The sequence below is a fragment of the Entelurus aequoreus genome, linkage group LG17 (assembly GCF_033978785.1).
Source record: "Entelurus aequoreus isolate RoL-2023_Sb linkage group LG17, RoL_Eaeq_v1.1, whole genome shotgun sequence".
Classification (NCBI taxonomy): Eukaryota; Metazoa; Chordata; class Actinopteri; order Syngnathiformes; family Syngnathidae; genus Entelurus; species Entelurus aequoreus.
In genome coordinates this window covers 45,578,037-45,600,917 of record NC_084747.1, presented here as the reverse complement: position 1 = coordinate 45,600,917, position 22,881 = coordinate 45,578,037, and the positions used below count along the sequence as shown (strand labels likewise).

The following is a 22,881-nucleotide window of genomic DNA, read 5'->3' as shown; positions in this document are numbered from 1 at the left end:
AGAAAGCATCCCCGGGAGGAAGGTGTGCATTCTGGGGGACTGCAGCTCGGCGTTGGGTGAAGCACCCGTGAGGGTCTGCCAGGGGGCCGACCTCCTGGTCCACGAGGCCACGCTGGGGGACGAGCACAGGGACAAGGCGGTGGAGCACGGACACAGCACACCTCAGATGGCGGCGGAGTTGGCGCGGGCCTGCCGCGCCAAAAAGTTGGCGTTGTATCATTTTAGTCAGAGGTACAAACCCAGTTCACTGCAGCGCCATGAAGATGATACTGATGATGTCACTGAGCTCCAACGTCAGGCTGAACAAGTCCTACTTGATGATGGCGTGGACGTCATTCTGGCTGAGGACTTTCTCACCATCTCCATTCCTTTGCACAGACCTAAGTAACCTTATTAAGTTCAACTGTCATTTTTGTCATTGGTTTCTTTTCTACAAAGCTGAATGTAAAGAAAATAAGTTATCAATCAGCCTGTTATGGTCAGCTTAAAAAAAATCCTCTAATCAAGTTCTTTGTTACGGAACAAGTTTGAAGATGTGAGAGAGGACATCAATGCTCGCATTCTCCAATTATGGTCCCTAAAAAATACCTTTTAATAGTTTTAAACACAAACCTGTTGCTGATAGTAGCCCAAACATTGAAAATGATGTATCTTTCATGTAAAGTTTTACCCTGAAATCAAAGATTTCTGCTTATTTTCCCAGAGCTTTTATTTCTGGATCTGTACACAAGGTATTAAAGTAGAACAGAAAATACAAAAATGTTTCAACAAAAGGAGAATAAAAGGAAAAAAAACTGTCAATGTCTGTACAATTTTTATAAACAATAGATAACTTCAACATTTCTTAGTGATACCTTTGATTGTCTACAATTCTCCATATACATTTCTGTAGCTTCTTTATTCACAAATGTGTTTTCTATGGATTTATCATTTAAATGTCTTATCCAAAACCACAACTGCTATAACCTTTTTAAAATATTTTAAACCTTAAATGACAATAGAAAATATAAAATAAAATTTGCTTAGTGCTCACACAGTCATTCACACACTCACACACACGTCAATAAAATATCACATTTTTCGCCAGAGTTCACAGGGTGATGAGCATTATGCTACTTCAATCTACGACTTAATGGCCTTTACATTCTGACAAGTGTCTTGTACAAACCACAAGTGAAATAAATAGCACTGCACCGCTAAAGCTACTAAGAGCTGGATCTACTGCATTATGCTTTAAAAAAATAAAAATAAAATAAAATAAACTTCCTCAAGAGCAGCAGCATCTCTTTACCACCGAGGCAAATATAGACGACATGTAGGATAGTTTTTTTTAAACAATGCGACTTTAGAAAACAACACTAATTATAATTTGTTGTTTTGGGGGAATCAGATGCGCCCAGCATGCATAGAGCAAACTAACTTGTGAAAATAAAAATACAAAAAAATAAACCCAAAAAGTCAAATGCAAAACTTTGAAAATCCTGTACATATATACAACATATGGCCATTGGAAGGAAATAATCGTATGAACATATAATTCACAATTAGAGGTCAGGTATTAGACTTTTTAAAAGGCTAAGTTGCTAAATGGTTATTTACATGAAAGACGTCATGTAACAGGAGGAGCCCTGAAAATGAACCATTCACAGCAACGATGCATAGACACGACGTAAACAGCGAGTACAATCACCTTTCTGCTAGCGCATACTTGCGTGGGCCGCACACAACCTTAATACTGATGGGAGTAAAACTGAGGGATAAGGAAAAAAAAATAACTTTGTGAAACATTTTGCAACTGGAAAGTAAAATGTAGAAAAACTTTTTTTTTAAAAACATTTTTTTTTGGACAATATTTCTGCCATGCTCAGGAATTAATAATGTTGTACTTTTTCTAAAGGTGGTTCAGAACATTTGCAAATAAGTACGGAGGCCCTAAAGGGACATGGAGGAAAAAAATTTTTTTTTAAAGACATGTACATGTACACACAAGAAACTTTTTATAAAGTTATTAAAAAAAACTAGAATTTTTTTTTTTTTTTTGGACATGTATCTTGTGCGAACAAGATAGTTTTTCTTGCACACGAGATACATGTCTAAAAAAAATAAAAAATAAAATTATAATTAAAAACTAATTTTTTTTTAGACATGTATCGTGCGCACGAGAAACTTTCTTGTGCGCAAGAGATAGTTTCTTTTGCGCACGAGATGCATGTCTAAAAAAATTTTTAAAAAATAATAATTTTTTTTTAATAACTTTATAAAAAGTTTTTCGTGGGCACGAGAAAGTTTGTCTAAAAAATAAAAAATAAAAAATTATAAAAAAAAAAATTTCCCCCATGTCCCTTTAGGTAAATAAGTCATGTTTGAAAATATTTTAGTTTTTTTAAAAAAGGGGAAAAAACAAAAAAATGGGTAACAAATTACAACCCGGCGCCACTTCGATGACTTAAAAGCCATTTCAGCCACCAGATACATTATTCATGAAAAAAAAGTAATGTTTCTTTAACATAATTGAAAATAAGAGTAAAAACAAAAAGTACAACTGTCACTAATTTCCACTTCACGGCTTTAAAGTTGATACCATAAAACCCGATTATCTTGCAAGGTTAACGTCTTTGACTAGCAATTGTGTGGTTTTTAAACGAAAAAAATTGATGATAATTTTCTAATTATGTTGAGAATAAAAGTGTGTATTCCAAAACCGCCCTACAAAAAGTAACACCCCTTAAGTGGAGTCATAAAGCGTGTAGAATGTAACAAAGCAAGAGTTCGGACAGAAGCTACAAACTAACATTGCGACGGCCTGCTTTACTGCAAAAGTACCTGTAAACCAAGAGACTGAACAACAAATAAAGTACCACTTGAAGTAAGCGCGACGAGCACCAAGAACGAGGATCATTTTGGCAGCTGCGAAGAATGGCAGGGAAAAAAAAAAAAAAAAGAGAAGTAGGACGATCACGCGGCCTCCCCCTAGTGTACTGGACATGGACGTTACCACGGCGACAAACAAGTCAATAAAATGGCTGTTATAAACTCTTGAGAGAAATCAAGATTCTTAGTTCTATGAGAGACATCACTGATGTCATATTAGACAAAAAAGAAAAGTATATTATGTACATATTTATATATATATATATTTATATATCTATATATTCTCCTGTGAGGTCAGTCTATGTACAAGACAAAAAAAAGGAAGATCACTCTGACTGAAGTGCTGCAGCGTGCTGCGTGTGATGGCGTGCGTGCGCCCCCAAGAAGCCGTTGGGCTCGCCGCCGGCCGCCAAGCTCCCGAAGTCCGTTACCGACACGGCCATTTTGGCGGAGGTTATGCGGTGGTGGTGCGCCGGCGTCCGGCGGGCTTCAAAGTCCACGCCGAGGTTGCTTACGGAGACGTCGCCAATATAGGAGTCCGGCAGCGCCATCTTGAGTCTCTTGGAGGGACGCTCGCAGTCTTTGTTGACGCACACGCCGCCCAGCTGGCCCAGGTCCGAGTGGTAGAAGCCGGCGTCCAGCATGTTGAGACAGTCGGAGTCGGCGCCGTTGGAAGGGAAGCCGAGCGGCTCGTCGTGGCTGAGGGAGGCGCGGTGGAGAGACTCCAGGGGGGGGAAGCTGTACGACTCCAACACCTCTGCTGGGCTGCACACGGTCGCCACGCTGTTGCTCAGCGCTGGAAAGACACAAAGCTCAGGGTTAAGTCCGCTATTGTTCTTAACGCTCCATCATGAGCGACACCGGCTTGCTCCTCCCCCTGTGAACCCCCTGCGGACCTTGAAGCGTACCTCCCAAAAACTCTAATGCTGCCGGTCAGCTTTGGCTGAAGAGGGTTTATGAGCAGAGGAACCCTGACTTGCTTGAAATAGTGTATGAGAGAAAGTAACATTCATTGAACATTCGCATGCAAACTGTTGGGGCTGCAAACATTCATTAGAAAAAAAGCTTGGATTTGTATATTGTTGCTTTGAACATTCGTTTAATTAATACTCATTTATAGAGATGTCCGATATTATCGGCCGATAAATGCTTTAAAATGTAATATCGGAAATTATCGGTATTGGTTTCAACCTCCCGATTTTCCCGGGAGACTCCCGAATTTCAGTGCCCCTCCCGAAAATCTCCAGGGGCAACCATTCTCCCGAATTTCTCCCAGACAACATTATAGGGGACGTGCCTTAAAGGCACCGCCTTTAGCGTCCTCTACAACCTGTCGTCACGTCTGCTTTTCCTCCATACAAACAGCGTAATATATGCAGCTTTCACACACACAAGTGAATGCAAGGCATACTTGGTCAACAGCCATACAGGTCACACTGAGGGTGTTCGTATAAACAACTTTAACACTGTTACAAATATGCTCCACACTGTGAACCCACACCAAACAAGAATGACAAACACATTTCGGGAGAACATCCGCACCGTAACACAACATAAACACAACATAACAAATACCCAGAACCCCTTGCAGCACTAACTCTTCCGGGACGCTACAATATACACCCCCCCAATCAACAATTAATACCTTTTTAAATGTGTACATGTTGAATACATTGTCACTCAATGTATCATACTTTTGAGTCTTTATGTTGAGTTTGCTTCTATATTATCTATTACCTACTAGATCAAGGCTACACAGTAATGATGCTGCCATGGCAAAAGTGCAAATTCAATGTTATGTGCATTTGTAAAAAAAATATAAATAGTTTCCCTAAAATTCAGGTTGTAAATTATGATTTATTCCATTATTAAATTAATCAACAGATTTGTCGATTGAGGGTTTCCCTTACATGTAATTGATCATGGCGCTCCACCACGGCAAAATAAAAGTCATCACACCTTAAAAATGAGGGTTTTTGCGTGAAAACAAATTTAGGTAATACAGTGCATCCGAGAAGTACACTACCGTTCAAAAGTTTGGGGTCACCCAAACAATTTTGTTGAATAGCCTTCATTTCTAAGAACAAGAATAGACTGTCGAGTTTCAGATGAAAGTTCTCTTTTTCTGGCCATTTTGAGCGTTTAATTGACCCCACAAATGTGATGCTCCAGAAACTCAATCTGCTCAAAGGAAGGTCAGTTTTGTAGCTTCTGTAACGAGCTAAACTGTTTTCAGATGTGTGAACATGATTGCACAAGGGTTTTCTAATCATCAATTAGCCTTCTGAGCCAATGAGCAAACACATTGTACCATTATAACACTGGAGTGATAGTTGCTGGAAGTGGGCCTCTATACACCTATGTAGATATTGCACCAAAAACCAGACATTTGCAGCTAGAATAGTCATTTACCACATTAGCAATGTATAGAGTGTATTTCTTTAAAGTTAAGACTAGTTTAAAGTTATCTTCATTGAAAAGTACAGTGCTTTTCCTTCAAAAATAAGGACATTTCAATATGACCCCAAACTTTTGAACAGCAGTGTATTCACAGCGCTTCAATTTTTCCACATTTTGTTACGTTACAGCCTTATTCCAAAATGGATTAATTTTTGTTCTCACAACTTTACAGATAATACCACATAATAGTAATGTGGAAAGGGTTTTTAAGTTTTTTTTAATAGCAAATGTATTAAAACAAAAACAAAAACCACATCTACAGGGGCATTCACAGCCTTTGCATACATTGTTAAATGCACAGCAATTACAGCCTCAAATCATTTTGAATACGATGCCATAAGCTGGGCACATGTATCTTTGGGCAGTATCACCCATTCCTCTTTGCAGCACCTATCATCTTGGATGACAAGTGTTGGTTTTCATCCAGGATGTCTCTGTACATTGCTGCATTCATCTTTCCCTCTATCCTGACTCGTCTCCCAGTTCCTGCCGCTGAAAACCATCCCCACAGCATGACGCTGCCAGGCCGATATTTTACTGTAGGGATGGTATTGAGCGGTGCCTGGTATCCTACAAACATGATGCCTGGCATTCACGCCAAAGAGTTCAAACTTGTCTGCCACTCTAGATGTGAAACTTGATATTGGTCTAGATGTGAAACTTGATATTGGTACACTTGTTAAAGCCAAAAGATGCCAGGTTTCAGGAATACATTTTAAAAAAGGGTAACCCCACTTAAAATGCTACTTGAGACACTGCACCTTGATGTAGTTCTGTAAAAACTATTGTCTTCTGTGGAAATTTAAAGAAAGCGAACTGTGTGATTTACTGCAATACTGCCAGTCTCTTAAGTTCATACTTTTGGTTTTTTGAAATTGTTCATGAATTGCACAGCTTTTATTTTACACAGTGATGCCTAAAAGGCAGGGAGTAACTCAACCCTCATGAATAGTTTCTACCGCTGTTTGTATGGTGTGTTGAGTTAGCACAGGATTAATACATGGAAATGACAAATGTGGTATTTGATACCTAGGAGAGTTTTTTTTATTTTGTATTTTGTTTAATCCCAGATAGATGTGATTTACAGTTGAATGGTTTTGTAGATACATTGAGAAAAAGTCTAAGTTCATAGTGTTCATCATGGTGTTTTTCGCAACTGCTCCAATTTTTTTCTCAGAATTTTTAACTGCCTTGAAGTGTTTTGTCAAAAGGATTCTTTGCTATATGTACATTTTCAGAATGTGCTTGTTCTATTTTAGGCCAAAGTAAAACAAAGCAAACAATCTGATGTTGTAGAAATTGCATTTTTAGGTTGCTATAACCATAATTTTACCAGTCCGGCCCACGTCAGAATAAATTTTCCTTCATGCTGCCACTGAGCTAAAATGAGTTTGACACCCCTGAACTCTTGAGTCTGTCTGCATAAAGCCAAATACTTTTGGAAGTAAATTATTGCTTTTCTAATGTGTGGCACCTTGAGACAGAATATGTTGACAGCCTAAAAGTAACATGTCTCCTTCACTCGTTATTTTTTGCAGTTTAATGCATTTTTATGTATAAAATATAAAAAGCGCAAATTGAATCGGAGTCGCAATATTGGAGATAAAAAGCGCAATTAGGTTTTTCCCCAAACTGGGCCATCACTAATTTAGACTCCTCTAGATAGTCGTTTTAAAAAAAAGTGATGTGACATAAAAAAAGACACTAGTTGCTGCAATTTTTCTAACCCTTTGTGAGGATTGTGATTGAATCTTCATCTAAACAGGATTATGTGAGGCATCCCGGCGAGAGTGCAAATTGTATGTACAATGGGCAGTGTTTTATTAGGGTTTATTATGGTTAGTTTGTATCTTTAGCACCTATCAATGCTGTTGATGCTATAGCTTTTCAATAAAGCTGCATTCGTTTAGCATTCGGCTTCTAAAACTTATTTCTCATACACTATGTTCAGGCTCAAAAATATAGACTTCTGGATCGTAATTTTTCTTAAGTAATCGTTGGCTACACTATTTTGATCATATCTATTTATTCGCAAACTTTGGAAGTGTTTTGGCATCATATATAAGATATATAAAGCAACTTGTTTTTGCACTCTACAGGTACTTTAAAAAAAAAAACATGCTGAAACCCAACACAATGCCACAGATAGCTTGCAGTCCTGTGGGAAACACTGAAGAAAATAAATATAAATATTTTCTTATAGGCTATCTGTGCATTTTGAAGGTTTAGCATTATAATATTATTCAAGCATCCAGCCACCTAAAATCATGTTCAGTGTGATAGATACACTGTCATTATGAGTAAAACCTAATTGGTGTATTTGCAAACCTTACAAAAACAACTGATTTTAGTTAAACTCACATACCGGTAGATATAATATTACAGGCATTTTTAGATGGATTGCATGTTTGGTTTTGGAGTTATGTTTATACAACTTTCATATATAGTATTACAGTTATATTGTCATGAGTAAAAAATACTAACTTGTGTCTAAGAACACTACTACTGAAATAATGCATCCTTGTGAGTTTTACTCAAAACATATGCTTTTTTAAGGCTTGCAAACAAAAAAAGTCGTTTTTTACTCAATATGACAGTAATCAATCAATCAATCAATGTTTACTTATATAGCCCTAAATCACAAGTGTCTCAAAGGGCTGCACAAGCCACAACGACATCTTCTTAGAATCCTGAGATAATGCAAAAAAAGCAATAAAATGTATTCAAACATAACTCCTAAAGCAAACATGCAAAATGTCTAATAATGCCTGAATGTATCTTTGTGAGTTTTATTAGAAAATTATCTTTTGTAAGGTTTGCAAAGACACAAGTTAGTTTTTTTACTCATAATGACAATATAACTGTAATACTATATATGAAAGTTGTATAAACATAACTCCAAAACCAAACATGCAATCCGTCTAAAAATGCCTGTAATATTGTATCTATGTGAGATTTACTAGGATCAGGTGTTTTGGTAAGGTTTGCAAATACAAAAATTTGGTTTTACTCATGACAGTATAACTGTCACACTCAATATGACAGTTATTTAAACATAACTCCTAAACCACACATGAAAAATGGCTATTAATGCCTGATATAATGCATCCTTGTGAGTTTTACTCAAAACATGTGCTTTTTTTAAGGCTTGCAAACAAAAAAATACGTTTTTTACTCAATATGACAGTAATGTTCTTAGAATCCTGAGATAATGCGAAAAAATCAATAAAATAGTAAAATGTGCATTATTATTTCTAGTTATTAAATGCAAATTAAAAAAAACAGATAAGTCATCATTTTGTTCAAGAAGAAAAAAGTTTACCTGTGAGGTCGCTGGCAGTGATGGAGTTGAGCAAGCTGAGCTGCTGTTCTGTCGTCGCTTCAAGCCTCCCTCCTCCGCCGCCTCCCGAGCAGACAGAGGACGAGCTGTCAACGGCCAGGCCCTCTGCTTCATCCACAAGCCTGTCCATCAGGTCCCTGGAGAACAAGCGTGATGCATTTCATTTATCCCAGTGTTTTTCCATTACGGTTGCGTCAAAACTCACTGCCAATCTGTGCACTTACGTTACACCAGGGTAGCTGCTGTACTTTTTCTTCCCAAAGCGATTCTGCTGCACAAAGAAGTCAAAGCGCTCAGACTTCTTCCACATGTAGTAAAACGCCACACATTCTGCTACTGTCCGCGTTGAGACCTGAGGGAGAAGACAGACATAAATAAAAGGTGAGGAAAAACGAGCCATTCGGGAGAGAACAAAATTCAGTTTGCTGTGGCATCACAACTTACTTTGTGTTTCTGTATGAGGTGAAAGTTCTTGTCGTACATCTGCAGTGCATGTTCAAAGTTCTTGCACTCCTCCTCCGACCATGGCGGCGATTTTTCTATGATTAGACCAAAGCAGAAAATCAGCATATTCATGGTAACAAGACGGAAATGCACATGAATATTGGCGAGTGTGCATGTGAAAACAAAGGGTGCTAATAATCGCGCTCTTAATTTTAAGCAAAAATACAGGTTTCACAATTTTTGCAGAATTGTGTATCCCCGATTCAAGCTTTGAAACACATACGATCAACTATTGTGTGACAATTAAGTTTATTCAATGACTTTGCTTACCTTTCGAGGACTTTAGGTGGCTACAGTATTGCTCGAGTGCCTCGTGGGTATTGTAGTTGCACTTAACAAGTTCACACAAAGCCTGCCAAAGGAGAAAAAAAAGAGGTCAAGTGATGGAAAATTAGGAGGTTGGTTGAAGAAATTGCATGATTTGTACAGAACGATTTTGAATTGTCTATCAAAATAATATCAGTCAAATTTTTTTTCTAAATCAGATTAATCACAGGGTTGCTGTGGATTATTTTAGATTAATCTTGATTAAATGCATTAGTAAAGAAAGCAAAGAGTCAAGAATAAAAGGTAATACATGTACTTAACTTTTTTGTACTTTGGCAAAAATGTTTGTATGTTACTCCATTATACATATTTTTTTCCTAAAACATGTTGTTTTTCATGCATTTTAAAGTTTGCAAATTCTTTCACAGGTGTACGATGCACTGGCAGTTATTTAACAATACCCCAAAGCCAAACAGCACATATAAATCCTTCATTTGACAAACGGGAGAGATTATCTGATAGACCAGTGATCCTCAACAGGCGGACCGCGGTCCATGTCCGGACCCAGCGACGTGTCCGTCCGGACCCAGCACGAATTATAGTAAAAAAAAAAAAAAAAATTTTTTTTTTTTTTATAATTATAATTATTATAAAAAAATATAATAATTGTATTTTTCTTTGAATTATCGCTAGCGCAAGTCAACGTTCTTTGTTTTTTTTAGTCAAATATCTCTACGTTTGTTTACACTTCTCCGTGTCTCACTCACTCTGTCTCTCTCTCTCTGAGAGAGAGAGAGACGGAGTGAGAGCGAGAGAACGCCACTCTGATTGGCTGCGGAATCAGCCAATCAGAGTATGGGTTGTCATCTCTATCACAACGACGCGCTGATAGGCTGTTACCACCTGGGTGATACAGCGCTCAAGCCACATGCATGGAACCTTTCGCTGCAGGCATACATACATACAGTCACTGAATGTGAATCAAATCACAATGGCATGCTCCAAGTTGGCTCAGGCTGGTAGAAGAAAGGTGGACAGGGAAAACCGACGTTTCAAGGAAGAATGGACAGAGCAATATGTTTTCATCCTACCTACTGCAAGTACCAAACCAATGTGTTTAATATACAACAGTACTGTTGCTCTGGTGAAAAGTGAAAATCTGAAACGTCACTATCTGAAAGAGCACCGCGAATTTGAAGAGACATTTCCTCATGATTCGGAGCTAAGAAAAAAAGAAATCACGAGGCTGAAAAAGTCATATGAAACATCAAGCAAGATTTTTGTTAAATCTATGACACAACAACAAATAGCAACAGAGTGCTCACTCAGAGTGGCATGGGTTTTGGGTAAACACTAGAAGCCATTCTCTGGTGCAGAAATAATTAAATAATGCTTGACTGCAGTGATGGGTACCATGTTAGAAGGCAAAGAAAAGGGGGAAATGACAGCTAAAATAAACCAAATCCCACTCTCTGATGCCACAGCTACCAGACGTACTGAAATATTTATTTTATTTCAGTTCTTATTTAATTTTGTTTCAAAGAAAATCTTTAATGTATTTTATTGGATATTTATTTTATTTTTGTTAATTTTAAGAAAATGTTAAACTACTACCTACCTCCTGCCAGGGTCGCCGCTAGGGATTTTGGGCCCCATGAAAAGAATCTTTACAGGGCCCCCTGTATTATAATTTCATCATCATTAGGGGCCTCTTTGGGCCCCCCTCCATCATGGGCCCCTAGAATCCGTCTCCTTTACCCCCCCTTTTCAGCGCCCCTGCCTCCTGCTACTATATAAGTTTGACCGATAATAAACGGACCCAGCCTGTTTCAAAATAACATTTGTGGACCTTCAAGATTTGTACTTGAGGACCCCTGTGATAGACTATAAAAATGGGACCCATTACCTCCCTGCTTGACACTCAGCATCAAGGGTTGGAATTGGGGGTTAAATCACCAAAAATGATTCCCGGGCGCAGCCACCGCTGCTGCTCACTGCTCCCCTCACCTCCCAGGGGGTGATCAAGGGTGATGGGTCAAATGCAGAGAATAATTTCGCCACACCTCATGTGTGTGTGTGACAATCATTGGTACTTTAACTTTAAAAAGCCTTCAAAGAGGTCAAAATTTAAAAAAACTAAATGTTTTTGATATTTTTGTTTAGAACTGAAGTTTGAGGGATAAAAACTTGAGTCCTTTTTGGCTTTGAAGATAATGAAAATTGAATGTCTCCACATGGATAAAACACATTTAACATCATGTTCATGTTAACAAAAACATGTCTGCTTTTATAAATGTATTACATTAGTGTGGACCCTTTACTTGTTTGGTGTTTTTAATGCGCTATTTTTGTGTTTTTTGGAAGCGTTACGGTGAAAAGAAAACTAATTCCTGCAGTGTTCATAATACTTAATGATGGTCGACTGTTCAGTCGTGTTTTTGTTGTACTCATGTTTAGCGTGTTTTATAATGACTCGTTTGCTTCCGCAGCCTGTCATTACCGAATCAACTGCACATTTGCGACAGAAACACTATTTGGACCAACTGCATTTCAGATTAGATTACTTTTGTTTCAATCACATTTGGCACACTGAACTAGTTTTCCAAAGATACAAAGTAAAAGTGGATGGAAAAAAAGGACCCACCTGCTCATTGTCTCGAACATGCATGCCCAGTTTGTCAAATCCCGTCTTTTCGCCGCTCGTTCGAGACAGCACATCAGTTAGGAAACACTTGACCTTGCTCTCTGGCAATGCACCTGGACTCCACATTAACTCATCATCATCTTCATACACTGCAACCAAAACAAAGTGGAGCTTAGTCAACAATTACATAGAATATCAGCACTGATAGAAACAAGAAAGAGTAGTCACCTTTCTCTCCTTCTGTGTAGTAGCAGACAGTGGAAGGAACCTCTGCTTGGTACTCTGCTCCCACCATTATTTCCTATAATACCGTTCAAACACAGAGGGAGTTATATTTTATATTTATTGCAATGTCTCTCTCCTTGGTGTGTTCTAGTATTTTGTGTACCTTTCTGGAGTCTTCTGGACTTGGGCCATCGTCGTCACACTCTGAATCTTTATCCCCATCAGAGATTGCATTGGCTAAGAGAAAAGAAGGATGTACTTTGAGATGGTTCAAGATGAGAGGTACTCTATTACCAATAGTATTGTGTGATATGGACAAAAATATAGGTATCCCAAAATAGGTAATTTTATATCCAGATAACGATGTATAACACGATATAGTATTTTTTTCTTAAAATTATATACACCCAAAATTAATGGCAATTTCTTATATATTTTCTCATTTTTAAAAACACATTTTCTATATAAAAAGGACAAGCGGAAAAACAAAACTAAATTTAAAAAAACATTGAGGTTTTCGTAGTACCAGCCCTTTTTTTCGACATACTAGGGCTGTGACTACACATGAATTTAAAGATGGACCCTGTAATTTCTCTTTGTCTGTTGATCGGCGGTTAATTTTTTAACCCCCCGCCCAAAAAAAGGAGTTCCTCTTCCTTCTTTCTGGCACAAATTTATTGTCAGGTTTTGTTGGTTTAACTTCTATTGTGCTCTCTGTCCGTCTCTGCTACATTGTTAACATCTATGCTCCTGCCGGCTCTTGCACGTATGATGTGTCAGTGCCGAAAAGTCATTTCAGGTGACAAAGCAGCAACATTGCTACAATTACATTGGCCGCGGCCCAGATGTTAAAGTTTTGATACAAACAATAAAGAATGATATCTTACGATAGACATTTTTATGTACTATTACAGTATATATGTATCGTAATATTGGACAGCACTAATTTTTAATATAGAATACAATGGGCGGTGTATGTGCACGCAGCGCCTAACAAAGTAAGGTTTATGCCACAGTTGCCCTAATTTACCAGCATCATCACCAGAAAATCAATGTTTTATGTTTCAGTAATGATTAATGCATACTGCTGCATTAACCATCACTATTTCACACATTTGTGCGAATCATAATTTTCATTAAAAAGGCAAGTGATTTACTTGCCTTCCTGAAAAAAAAACCTGCCAATTTCAAAGCCAAATGAGGTTCATGCAAAAGTATAGTAAAAAGTGAAACAATATAAAAGTTTTTGGTTATATGTGGAAAAAGACATATGATTTTGTTGTTTCAGTTTGTTATTTAACAGATAGTTTTTAGTTTTACAGGTTTTGTAAAGATTTAAAATAAACAGGTAGTCTAATAAATGTGTTCAGCACTGAATATTGACGTGTAAACAACTGGTTTCACACAACTGGTAACAAATAATACACATGTTGGTATTTTTTAAAAGGAAGATGACGTTTTTGTTTGTTTATTATAACCATAAAAGGCTGTTGTCAAACTCGAGGCCCGGGGGCCAGCTCTGGCTCACCGCATAATTCTAATGGCCCGCCACATTTTATGTAGTCTGCTACACTATGTTAAGTGGCCCACCACCTCATTTCATGTCGTCTGCCACATCATTTTTATTTGGCATGCCACAATATTCTAAGTGGCCCGCCATGTCATTCATGTAATTTTAGTAGAACACCACATCATCTTATGTGGTGGTTCTGCCACATCATTTTATGTCGTTCGGCACCACCATTTTAATGTAGCCCTCCACAACATTTTATGCGGTCTACCTTATTATTTTAACAAGCCTGCCACATTTATGTGGTCCACCATATCATTTAAGTGGCCTCACATAATGTATGTAGCCCTGTGAAATGCGGGAAATAAAGCACTTTTTGGCTAATGTGCTTGTTCTTTCAATTTTGACAGAAAATTGTACTGCATTCAATTGCATGCATGTTTTACACATTAGTATTATCTGATCATGCAACAAGATGTTCCAAGCATTTTTTGTATTAAAAAATAAATATCTGCTCGTCACCTTGAGTTACGATTTCAAATCAAGTTATCAATCAGTCTACCAAAAAATATAATAATCAAAAACAGTTGCCTACGTAAATTGTGTAACGAGGCTATTACAATATATAATTTTTTTAATACGCTATCATACAAACTTCCCCCTGAGGGCGGCCATAATTTCGATGTGGCCCTCAATAAAAACTAGTTTGACACCGCTGCCATAAAACAAATAAATTCAACTAAAACATATTAGGTTTGCATGATACCGATAACTTTCTGCGGTTTCAAGACCAATACCGACAACTTATTTACCCTTTTTTTCCTCCCAACAATGGTAAGAGTTGGTCGCCACCATTTCTGTCTTCATTTGCTTTCAAAACCCTGTTGTAGCGTTGTTGGTGTTTATATGGCTGATAAGGTTTGATGTGATGTATTGCGATGTGTTTTACTCGTTACAAAAAAAATTTGACAACAAAATGTCTTCATCTGAAACAGGGAAGAAAGTTCCACACAGACGACGATATGTTTGTTTACAATGAACTCAGGGGGTGTTTAAGGCAAGGCACGTAGGAGGAAAAAACAACGCTTGATTTGCTCACCTAACCCACCTGCATTACAGTACAGGTAACCTCACCTCATTGAAGTATTCTTTAATCTGAGGTATTTTTAAAAAAATGTTATAGCTTTATCGGTGTGATGTCATAATTTCTTGTGACGGACAAAAATCATCATCGTGCACCCCCGACATTTCATACTTGTTTATCTCTGGACATCAATATCAGTGTTTCCCACACATTCATTTATTTGTGGCGGCCCGCCACGAAAGAATTACGTCCGCCACAAATAAAAAAAATTAAATATTTAAAAAAATATTTTTTTATTTTATTTTATTTTTTGTCTTGTCCAGCTTCTCAGGCAAATCATATAGTTGATGTAGATGCCCATATAGGCTGTTCAGATTTACTTTACAAAAGAGAAGTGTAGGATACTTCTCTTGTTGCCTTATTTGTATTTGACCACTACTGTTTTCTGTTTATTTGTTACTGACTGTGGCAGGACACCTCTGCCTCTGTTTCACTTTATGTTGCTGGTAAATAATATGGTTGTAGTAGTAGGCTAAAGATAAATTATTTAGTATGCACTAATTAAAGGGGCAGAGCTTTAAGAGACATTTTAGCTTTTATATTTTATAAGATATATTTTTTGTAAGAACCACAATTAATAAATATATTTCAGTGAATAACTTATTGTTCAAATCTGTATATAAATATGTACATAAAGTGTTGTAATTATATTAGTAAAATGGATGGATGGATGGATGGACGTTTAAAACAAAACTGTTATTATTAATTAGTAAGTATAAATTTTTTGAGCCTTTTTAGAGAAAATCATATCATTGTAGTAAATTATGCAAATTACTAAATTATGCAAATTACTCGATGATGTCATGGTGACCACGCCCATAACCACGCCCCCACCGCCACAGGTATCTTGGCAGTTTATGGGAAACACTGAATATCATATTAATTTTATTATATCAACAGCATATTTTTAATATTAGATATGTTTAATTATTAATACATTATTTCCTAATAAATGTACACACCTCAACCCCAGACACACACTTTATGTGTTGCTTGTAATATACTTTTACAATTATTGTTATTGTGAGTGGATCACTTACATCGAAGAGTCCGAGGGAAGAAATCGGTGGTTTCATGGGAGGTGACCGAGGGGGTGAGATCATCAGCCGAAGACTGTGTCTCCTCCTCGTAATCGCCAGACAACAAGTCTTTAGCAATTTCCTCCTTGGAACAAATGAGTCAAGTTGACCAAACAATTTCACAAAAAAGCTGCTTCTTCTCAGAAAGAGAAAGACTCCCCCGCAAAGTGAAAAAAACAAAGAAAAGACATTTACCTTGTCTAAAGTCATGTCGGGCAGCTCGTCTGTGAGGTCTCCAGAGGAGCTGTCTATACTGGACCCAGCTGACGCCTCGTAGCGGTAGATGGCCAACAGCTCCTCCAAAGGCATATTACCCTCCTGGTAAAGATGAAAACAACAGTCGGCATGTGAATCAACAGGTGTTTTTATTTTAAATTTTAATTAATTTACCAGATAACAGAAAAAATGATGTCATTGTCAGATAAATAACATGTAGCAAACTTAGCTTTTTTATTTTAAAAGTCTTGACATGTTATGTTTAAAAAAAATGCAAAAGCTAACAAATTGTGAAGATACCATGATTCATTTAGCTACCAGTGTATTACACATATGTTACATACACTACAGTTAAATCCAGAAGGATTTAAGTAATGACAGCATTTATTATTTTGTCTTTGGATATATTTCCATAAAAATTGTCCAAACCAAATACCTTTAAGCCCTTAAAATTGACTTTGCATAGGAAAAAATTTAATTGTATGTAATATTTTAGCTAAAAAAATTACAAATTTACACAAGCAAAGCAATAAATAAAATGGCTAAATAAAGTATTGACAAAGTTGCACTTCACTATTGAACATGTAGGCAGCGGTCGAGTTGTAAATGACTTAACTGACAATCAATTTAGGACCCTTATAAACAAAAGTGCAGAGTTACAATAACAACAATACATTAAAAGCAGATGTATTAACAAGTAATATGAAGGGGAAAAAAACGAGTGAGGAAACACCATCATGACATGACAATTGTCTGATATGTTTTGAGGACTTAAAAAAAAAAGTTTAAACTGAAACATTTGCACACTGTTGTGGTGGCATTTGGTTTTGCGATAATTTTGAGTCAACAACACTTAATGAGGACAAGATGATTCACCCCTTTCCTTTCATTCCGCAATGGTACAAACGCTCTTAGGTGCTGAAAGCAACAAATAGCGTGAATTCTCTTCAAGCATGCACATGGCAATTTATCGAACTTACCGACTAATTGTTAATTTATCGACAGTTAATTGCCTTATCGATTATTGATTCAGGCCCACGTAACATATGCTACTGCATGTTTGGTAGGAGCTGAACTGAGCGACTTGACGTGTCATGTCACAGGTCATTTGTGACACTTTGTGAAATTGGTCATAAACTCAATCTATGTACAATTATAAAAAGAAATAAATATTATATTTTTCAACATAAAGCCTATTTGATTTAATTTGGCTAGGATGTGTAGTTACTCAGATATTTATATTTCAAATTCACTGTTCACTACTGTCACCGATCAAATAGTTTTGGAACAAACTTTTTTCCATCAATTATGTTTCAGTCTAAACCACAGCTCCTATGGATTCTATAAAAAAAAGCAAACTTCAGAGTTGACAGACAATATCTTAACTAAATGTTTACAAGCTGAGCTATGTAACCTTAATTGCACAAATAACCACACGGATAAAGACTCCCATAAATAAATGAATGTGATAACTTATATGACAGACAACTTTTAAAAATGTGAATAAATGTACCTTCTCCAGATCTGCAATCTCAGATCTGATATTCCCCCCTCCTTCAAGAGACTCTTCTTCCTCCAGAGTCCTCTCGTCATCGTACTCATGGACTAGCATTTCTGCAGTTGGGTCAAAGTCATGATCTTCTGACGACAAAGAGCCAACTAAGGAAACAAAAAAAAATAAAAAATTATATAACCAAGAGCATTTGACTTGCTGCAGCATAGGGCTGGGCGATATGGCCTTTTTTTAATATCTCGATATTTTTAGGCCATATCACGATACACGACATATCGCAATATTTTGCCTTAGCCTTGAATGAACACTTGATGCATATAATCACAGCAGTATGATGATTCTATGTGTCTACATTAAAACATTCTTGTTCATACTGCATTAATATATGCTCATTTTAAACTTTCATGCAGAGAGGGAAATCACAACTAAGTCACTTTACCAAAACTGTATTTATTAAACAGTTATTAAGCAGTGGCACAAACATTCATGTCATTTCCAAAACAGAAAGTGCAAGATTGTCAGAGACATTTTGAAACAAGCTATTAGTGCACTTTTCTGCATGATGTCACTAAGATGACAAATCAAAACAACACAAAATTAAAGTGCACTTTTTGTACAGAACGCCAGTACAATAGTTTAAAACAAATAAAGTGCACTTCTGTGCATGATGTCACACAAGATACAGTGTTTCAATAAGTGTCAAATAAAAATGAGCTGTATAATAGGAAATCAAATAGTGTACGTCCTTCGCTATGTGGTAGGTTCCTGTGGACATGATCTCCTTATGTCGTGGACTATTTTTTTTCATACGGTGTTGATGTGGAAATGGTTGCCTCTGCATTTTGTTGGTGTGGCACCGAACGGAGATGTTGACATGCGGAGTAAACACTCTTCATTCTCTAGTGGGTGACTTTTCAAATGATGCTACATATTAGCAGTAATGCTACTTACTTTTTGTAGAAACGCTTTTGCCCCACACTTGACATATTACGATTGTCTGTACGACATATTCCCACTTGAAGCCAAACCACCGCCAGACGATGGACCCCGTGCTGTTTTTCTTGGGAATTAATTCTTCCTTCATTTGTTACCAGATTCGCACCTTCTTTCTCTCGTATTACCACTCGCACCACAGCTAACTTTAGCCATGCTGCTACCTCTCTGCTCAAGGAGGGCGTATACGTATGTGACGTATGATGTGACAGTATGTGACGTGTGTAAGAAGGTGCGCTTGTTGTCTGTGAGAAGGCGCGACAAGACAGAGTGAGAAGAGCCTGTAGTGTAATGCCCGCAGCTAAAAGCAACTGCGTGAAAACGTATACTCGAATATCACGATATAGTCATTTTCTATATCGCACAGAGACAAACCCGCGATATATCGCGTATATCGCCCAGCCCTAATGTAGACACATAGAATCATCATACTGGTGATTATATGTATCACAGAGACAAACCCGCGATATATCGATATATCGCCCAGCCCTAATGTAGACACATAGAATCATCATACTGGTGATTATATGTATCAAGTGTTCATTCAAGGCTAAGGCAAAATATCGAGATATAAATCGTGTATCGCGATATGGCCTAAAAATATTGAGATATTAAAAAAAGGCTGTATCGCCCAGCCCTACATTGAACACTGATTAAAAAAAAAATAATGCATCAACCACAATAATTTTTCTAGTAAAATACAAGATTCTTACCTGGACTTGAACTCCCAAGGCAAGCCTGGAAAAACAAACATAGCATAAATTACACTTCAAAAGTAAATTCAGCATGTAATCAAATAATAATATTCATGGAGTGAAGCAGTGAGTAATAAGTTTATCCCAAAAGTGTGACGAGCGATGTGCAGAAAAAGCAGCATCTACCGTTACCTGAACTGAAGTAGGCGGCTAAATCAACATGACCCGCGCTAACGTTGCATATTATCAAACAGCATGTCAGTGGAATAAACGTTTTCAGGGATGAAAATGTCATTTATAAAAAAAAAAAAAATTCTAAGTTAGCCTCCAGTAAGAGCGGACGCCAGCTAGCCAGGAAGCTAACATGAGTAACAACCTGAAACGTCGATTCATGTAAACATGAACATTTTCTTAGCGCGCTATAACATTTTCATGCCTTTTTCGTTTCTCTAAAAACACAGCGGCACACCGACAACTCGGCGAGTTATTTTTTTTCTTGACAGTAAACGCGTATTAGATGATTTAAGCAGCAAAGCTAATGTGAAATTTACGTATCAATTTACACCGCCGCTACGCCGAAGCAGCTGAGAGCGACGGCCTGGTAGTGAAGGATCTCTCCTCACATTCGGACACATCTACGATTGAAAAAATAAACCATATTTTTGCAACGAGTCACGCCATATAGCAGGAAAAAACATAATCTCCCCAATCGATAGCATAAAAGTGAGAAAATACGACGGCAAATGTGAAAAATATCGATTTGAGATTGAACGCTTCTCTCCTGTTTTCCCTCTTACCTCCGCCATATTGGTACCTTTAGCTAATGAGCCAGTCGTAGCAGAGTTCCCGGATGAAGGCTCTCAGCCAATCAGAGAGCGGGATGACCCCCTCAGTCGTGACGCCATTCAAAACCATCCACAGATTAACGGGGGATCCTTTCAAACCTGATTTACATTACACATTCAGCATATAATCTATATATTTTTTTAAAGCCACCAAAAAATACACGTGCAATTTACACCATTGCGTGGTCTTAGTCAGTCCTGCACACGATGAGCCATGTGTACAATGTTCTCGCTGCAAAGTATCAGCTGAGATGGCTTTACCTGATATTAATTATTTTATTGAAGTAATTTGTATTTTACTTTTTATCCTATTAGTTATGTGTACAGCTCCACTAATGGACATTGGAGTGTTACTTTCAATACAGCTCCACTAATGGACATTGGAGTGTTACTTTCAAAGGCAAAATTAAAGTATTGCTAGAAACATAATTTTATATGGGACTTTATTGTATTATATGTATTGTACATGTTCCAAAAAGAAAAAAGCATAAAACACCACCAGAATTAGAGATATTACAAGTCAAAGTGATGAAGCTTAGTGTTACACTCATGACTTGGTGTAACTAAACATTACCCTATAACAGTGGTCCCCAACCACCGGGCCGCGGCCCGGTACCGGTCCGTGGATCGATTGGTACCGGACCGCACAAAAAATTAAAAAATAGATATATTTATATATATATATTTTTTTTAAATTTTATTTATTTATTAAATCAACATAAAAAACACAAGATACACTTACAATTAGTGCACCAACCCAAAAAACCTCCCTCCCCCCACTCATTCACTCAGTAAATTGTCATTCAAGACAGCTTTGAAGATACACCTATTGCAGCTGCCCACATGACGTGAATTTTTAATACTGGTTTTAACTAGCTTTTTATCTTATGTTGTATTTTTCCATTGTATAATGTCTGGTAATGCATGTATTCTTTGTATTTTAATTTTGTATGCTCCTACATGGACCCCAGGAAGACTAGCAGTCGCCTTGGCGTCAGCTAATGGGGATCCATTCAATAAACAATAAACAATTCACAGTCATTCGCACGAAAGGGTTGTTTCTTTCTGTTATTAATATTTCTGGTTCCTACAATATACATCAATATAGATCAATACAGTCTGCAGGGATACAGTCCGTAAGCACGCATGATTGTATTTTTTAATGACCCAAAAAAATTTTTTTTTAAATAAAAAATTTATTTTTTATATGTCCGTGGGACAAATTTTCAAGCGTTGACCGGTCCGCAGTTACAAAAAGGTTGGGGACCACTGCCCTATAAGATGAAAGCAATTGCATTTTATTGATATTTGAAATGTATTCAATGTTTATAAATGAATATTTAAATATACTAAAAGTAAAAAAGGGAATAAATATTCAAAATAAGATCATTAAATGAAATCTAGTTTGGTTACGCCATCATGAGCGCAACACAAGGTTGTAAAAGTTTCAACTACAATTCTAAATAAGATGTCAAAAGCAAACTGAACTTAAATACACACAGCTTAAAGATTGATCAATACCTATTTAAATTTAGTAATACATAAATATGATGATTTATCAAAATATAAAAGAAATATACCTGAACAGAACACTCATGATGGTTACACCAAAAAGTAACGCTATGAATCACGTTTTTCCAAGTTTTTGGGGCATTTTTATGCTATTTCCAAGCATCTCCTTTTTATTATCGTTGATTTTAAATGGTCAAACTAATGCATATCATATATGCATGCCCTAGTAAACAAAAACAAAAAAGTCATATTTATTTTGATTGTTACATTTTGAAGTACATTTGTGCAGGTGGGTGCGAATGTACCCATTACCAGAGCAGTACACTCATGCAAGATTTTATTTAGTTATATTTATTTATTTACTGATATATATATATATATATATATATATATATATATATATATATATATATATATATATATATACACATAAATATATATAAAGTATATATACTGTATATATGAATTCAGACATTGTGCCTATTTTTTAATGAATAATTACAACAAAAAGACAATTCAATTGAACTGAATTATATTTATATATATCGCTTTACTCTAGTGACTCAAAGCGCTTTACATAGTGAAAGTCAATATCTAAGTTACATTTAAAGCAGTGTGGGTGGCACTGGGAGCAGGTGGGTAAAGTGTCTTGCCCAAGGACACAACGGCAGTGACTAGGATGGCAGAAGCGGGGATCGAACCTGGAACCCTCAAGTTGCTGGCACGGCCACTCTACCAATCGAACTATACCGCCCAATAAATGCAATGTTTATTTAGGATCTGCTAAATATGTTGCCAGTCATATAAATTAAAAACCCAAGAAGCTCAACTATCCTGTTATTATGTCAGAGTAGCTGAATTGGTGATAGAAGTTGGAGAATTGAGACTAGAGCTGCATGATTATGGGGGAATAACCATAACAATTATTTGTATCAATATTGAAATCACAATTATTATTACAATTACGCATTATGATAGGTAAAATATATTGTGTGTATGTGTGACGTGTGGAGTGAGTGTGACATCACCATGTAATTTGTATTGAAATAGTCAAATAAAGGGG

At 36.8% G+C, this 22,881-nt stretch overlaps 2 protein-coding genes across 7 annotated transcripts in view; one reads left to right on the top strand and one right to left on the bottom strand.

Annotated features, from left to right (window-relative positions):
* elac1 (elaC ribonuclease Z 1) overlaps positions 1 to 1,924 on the top strand; it is a 26,258-nt gene extending 24,334 nt beyond the window's left edge. Inside the window, exon 5 of one of the 2 annotated variants that reach the window (XM_062025773.1) lies at positions 1 to 1,924. This exon is cut by the window's left edge and continues 94 nt beyond it. In XM_062025773.1, coding sequence (XP_061881757.1) covers positions 1 to 388 — 388 coding nt within the window. In that variant the 3' untranslated portion in view covers positions 389 to 1,924. The other variant, XM_062025772.1, reaches the window with a different exon arrangement.
* A 355-nt stretch (positions 1,925 to 2,279) lies between these two features.
* The window catches only part of mier3b (mesoderm induction early response 1, family member 3 b), a 169,071-nt gene continuing 148,469 nt past the window's right edge, over positions 2,280 to 22,881 (bottom strand). For 2 of the 5 annotated variants that reach the window (XM_062025767.1, XM_062025768.1), the window contains 12 exons: positions 19,480 to 19,504; positions 17,774 to 17,919; positions 16,240 to 16,362; positions 16,006 to 16,129; positions 12,475 to 12,548; positions 12,315 to 12,387; positions 12,087 to 12,235; positions 9,446 to 9,527; positions 9,116 to 9,210; positions 8,896 to 9,023; positions 8,654 to 8,808; positions 2,280 to 3,667 (listed from right to left, as the gene is read on the bottom strand). In XM_062025767.1, coding sequence (XP_061881751.1) covers positions 3,198 to 3,667; positions 8,654 to 8,808; positions 8,896 to 9,023; positions 9,116 to 9,210; positions 9,446 to 9,527; positions 12,087 to 12,235; positions 12,315 to 12,387; positions 12,475 to 12,548; positions 16,006 to 16,129; positions 16,240 to 16,362; positions 17,774 to 17,919; positions 19,480 to 19,504 — 1,644 coding nt within the window. In that variant the 3' untranslated portion in view covers positions 2,280 to 3,197. Of the gene's footprint in view, positions 3,668 to 8,653; positions 8,809 to 8,895; positions 9,024 to 9,115; positions 9,211 to 9,445; positions 9,528 to 12,086; positions 12,236 to 12,314; positions 12,388 to 12,474; positions 12,549 to 16,005; positions 16,130 to 16,239; positions 16,363 to 17,773; positions 17,920 to 19,479; positions 19,505 to 19,653; positions 20,054 to 20,258; positions 20,361 to 22,881 lie in introns of those variants that run through there. The other 3 variants (XM_062025769.1, XM_062025771.1, XM_062025770.1) reach the window with 3 other exon arrangements.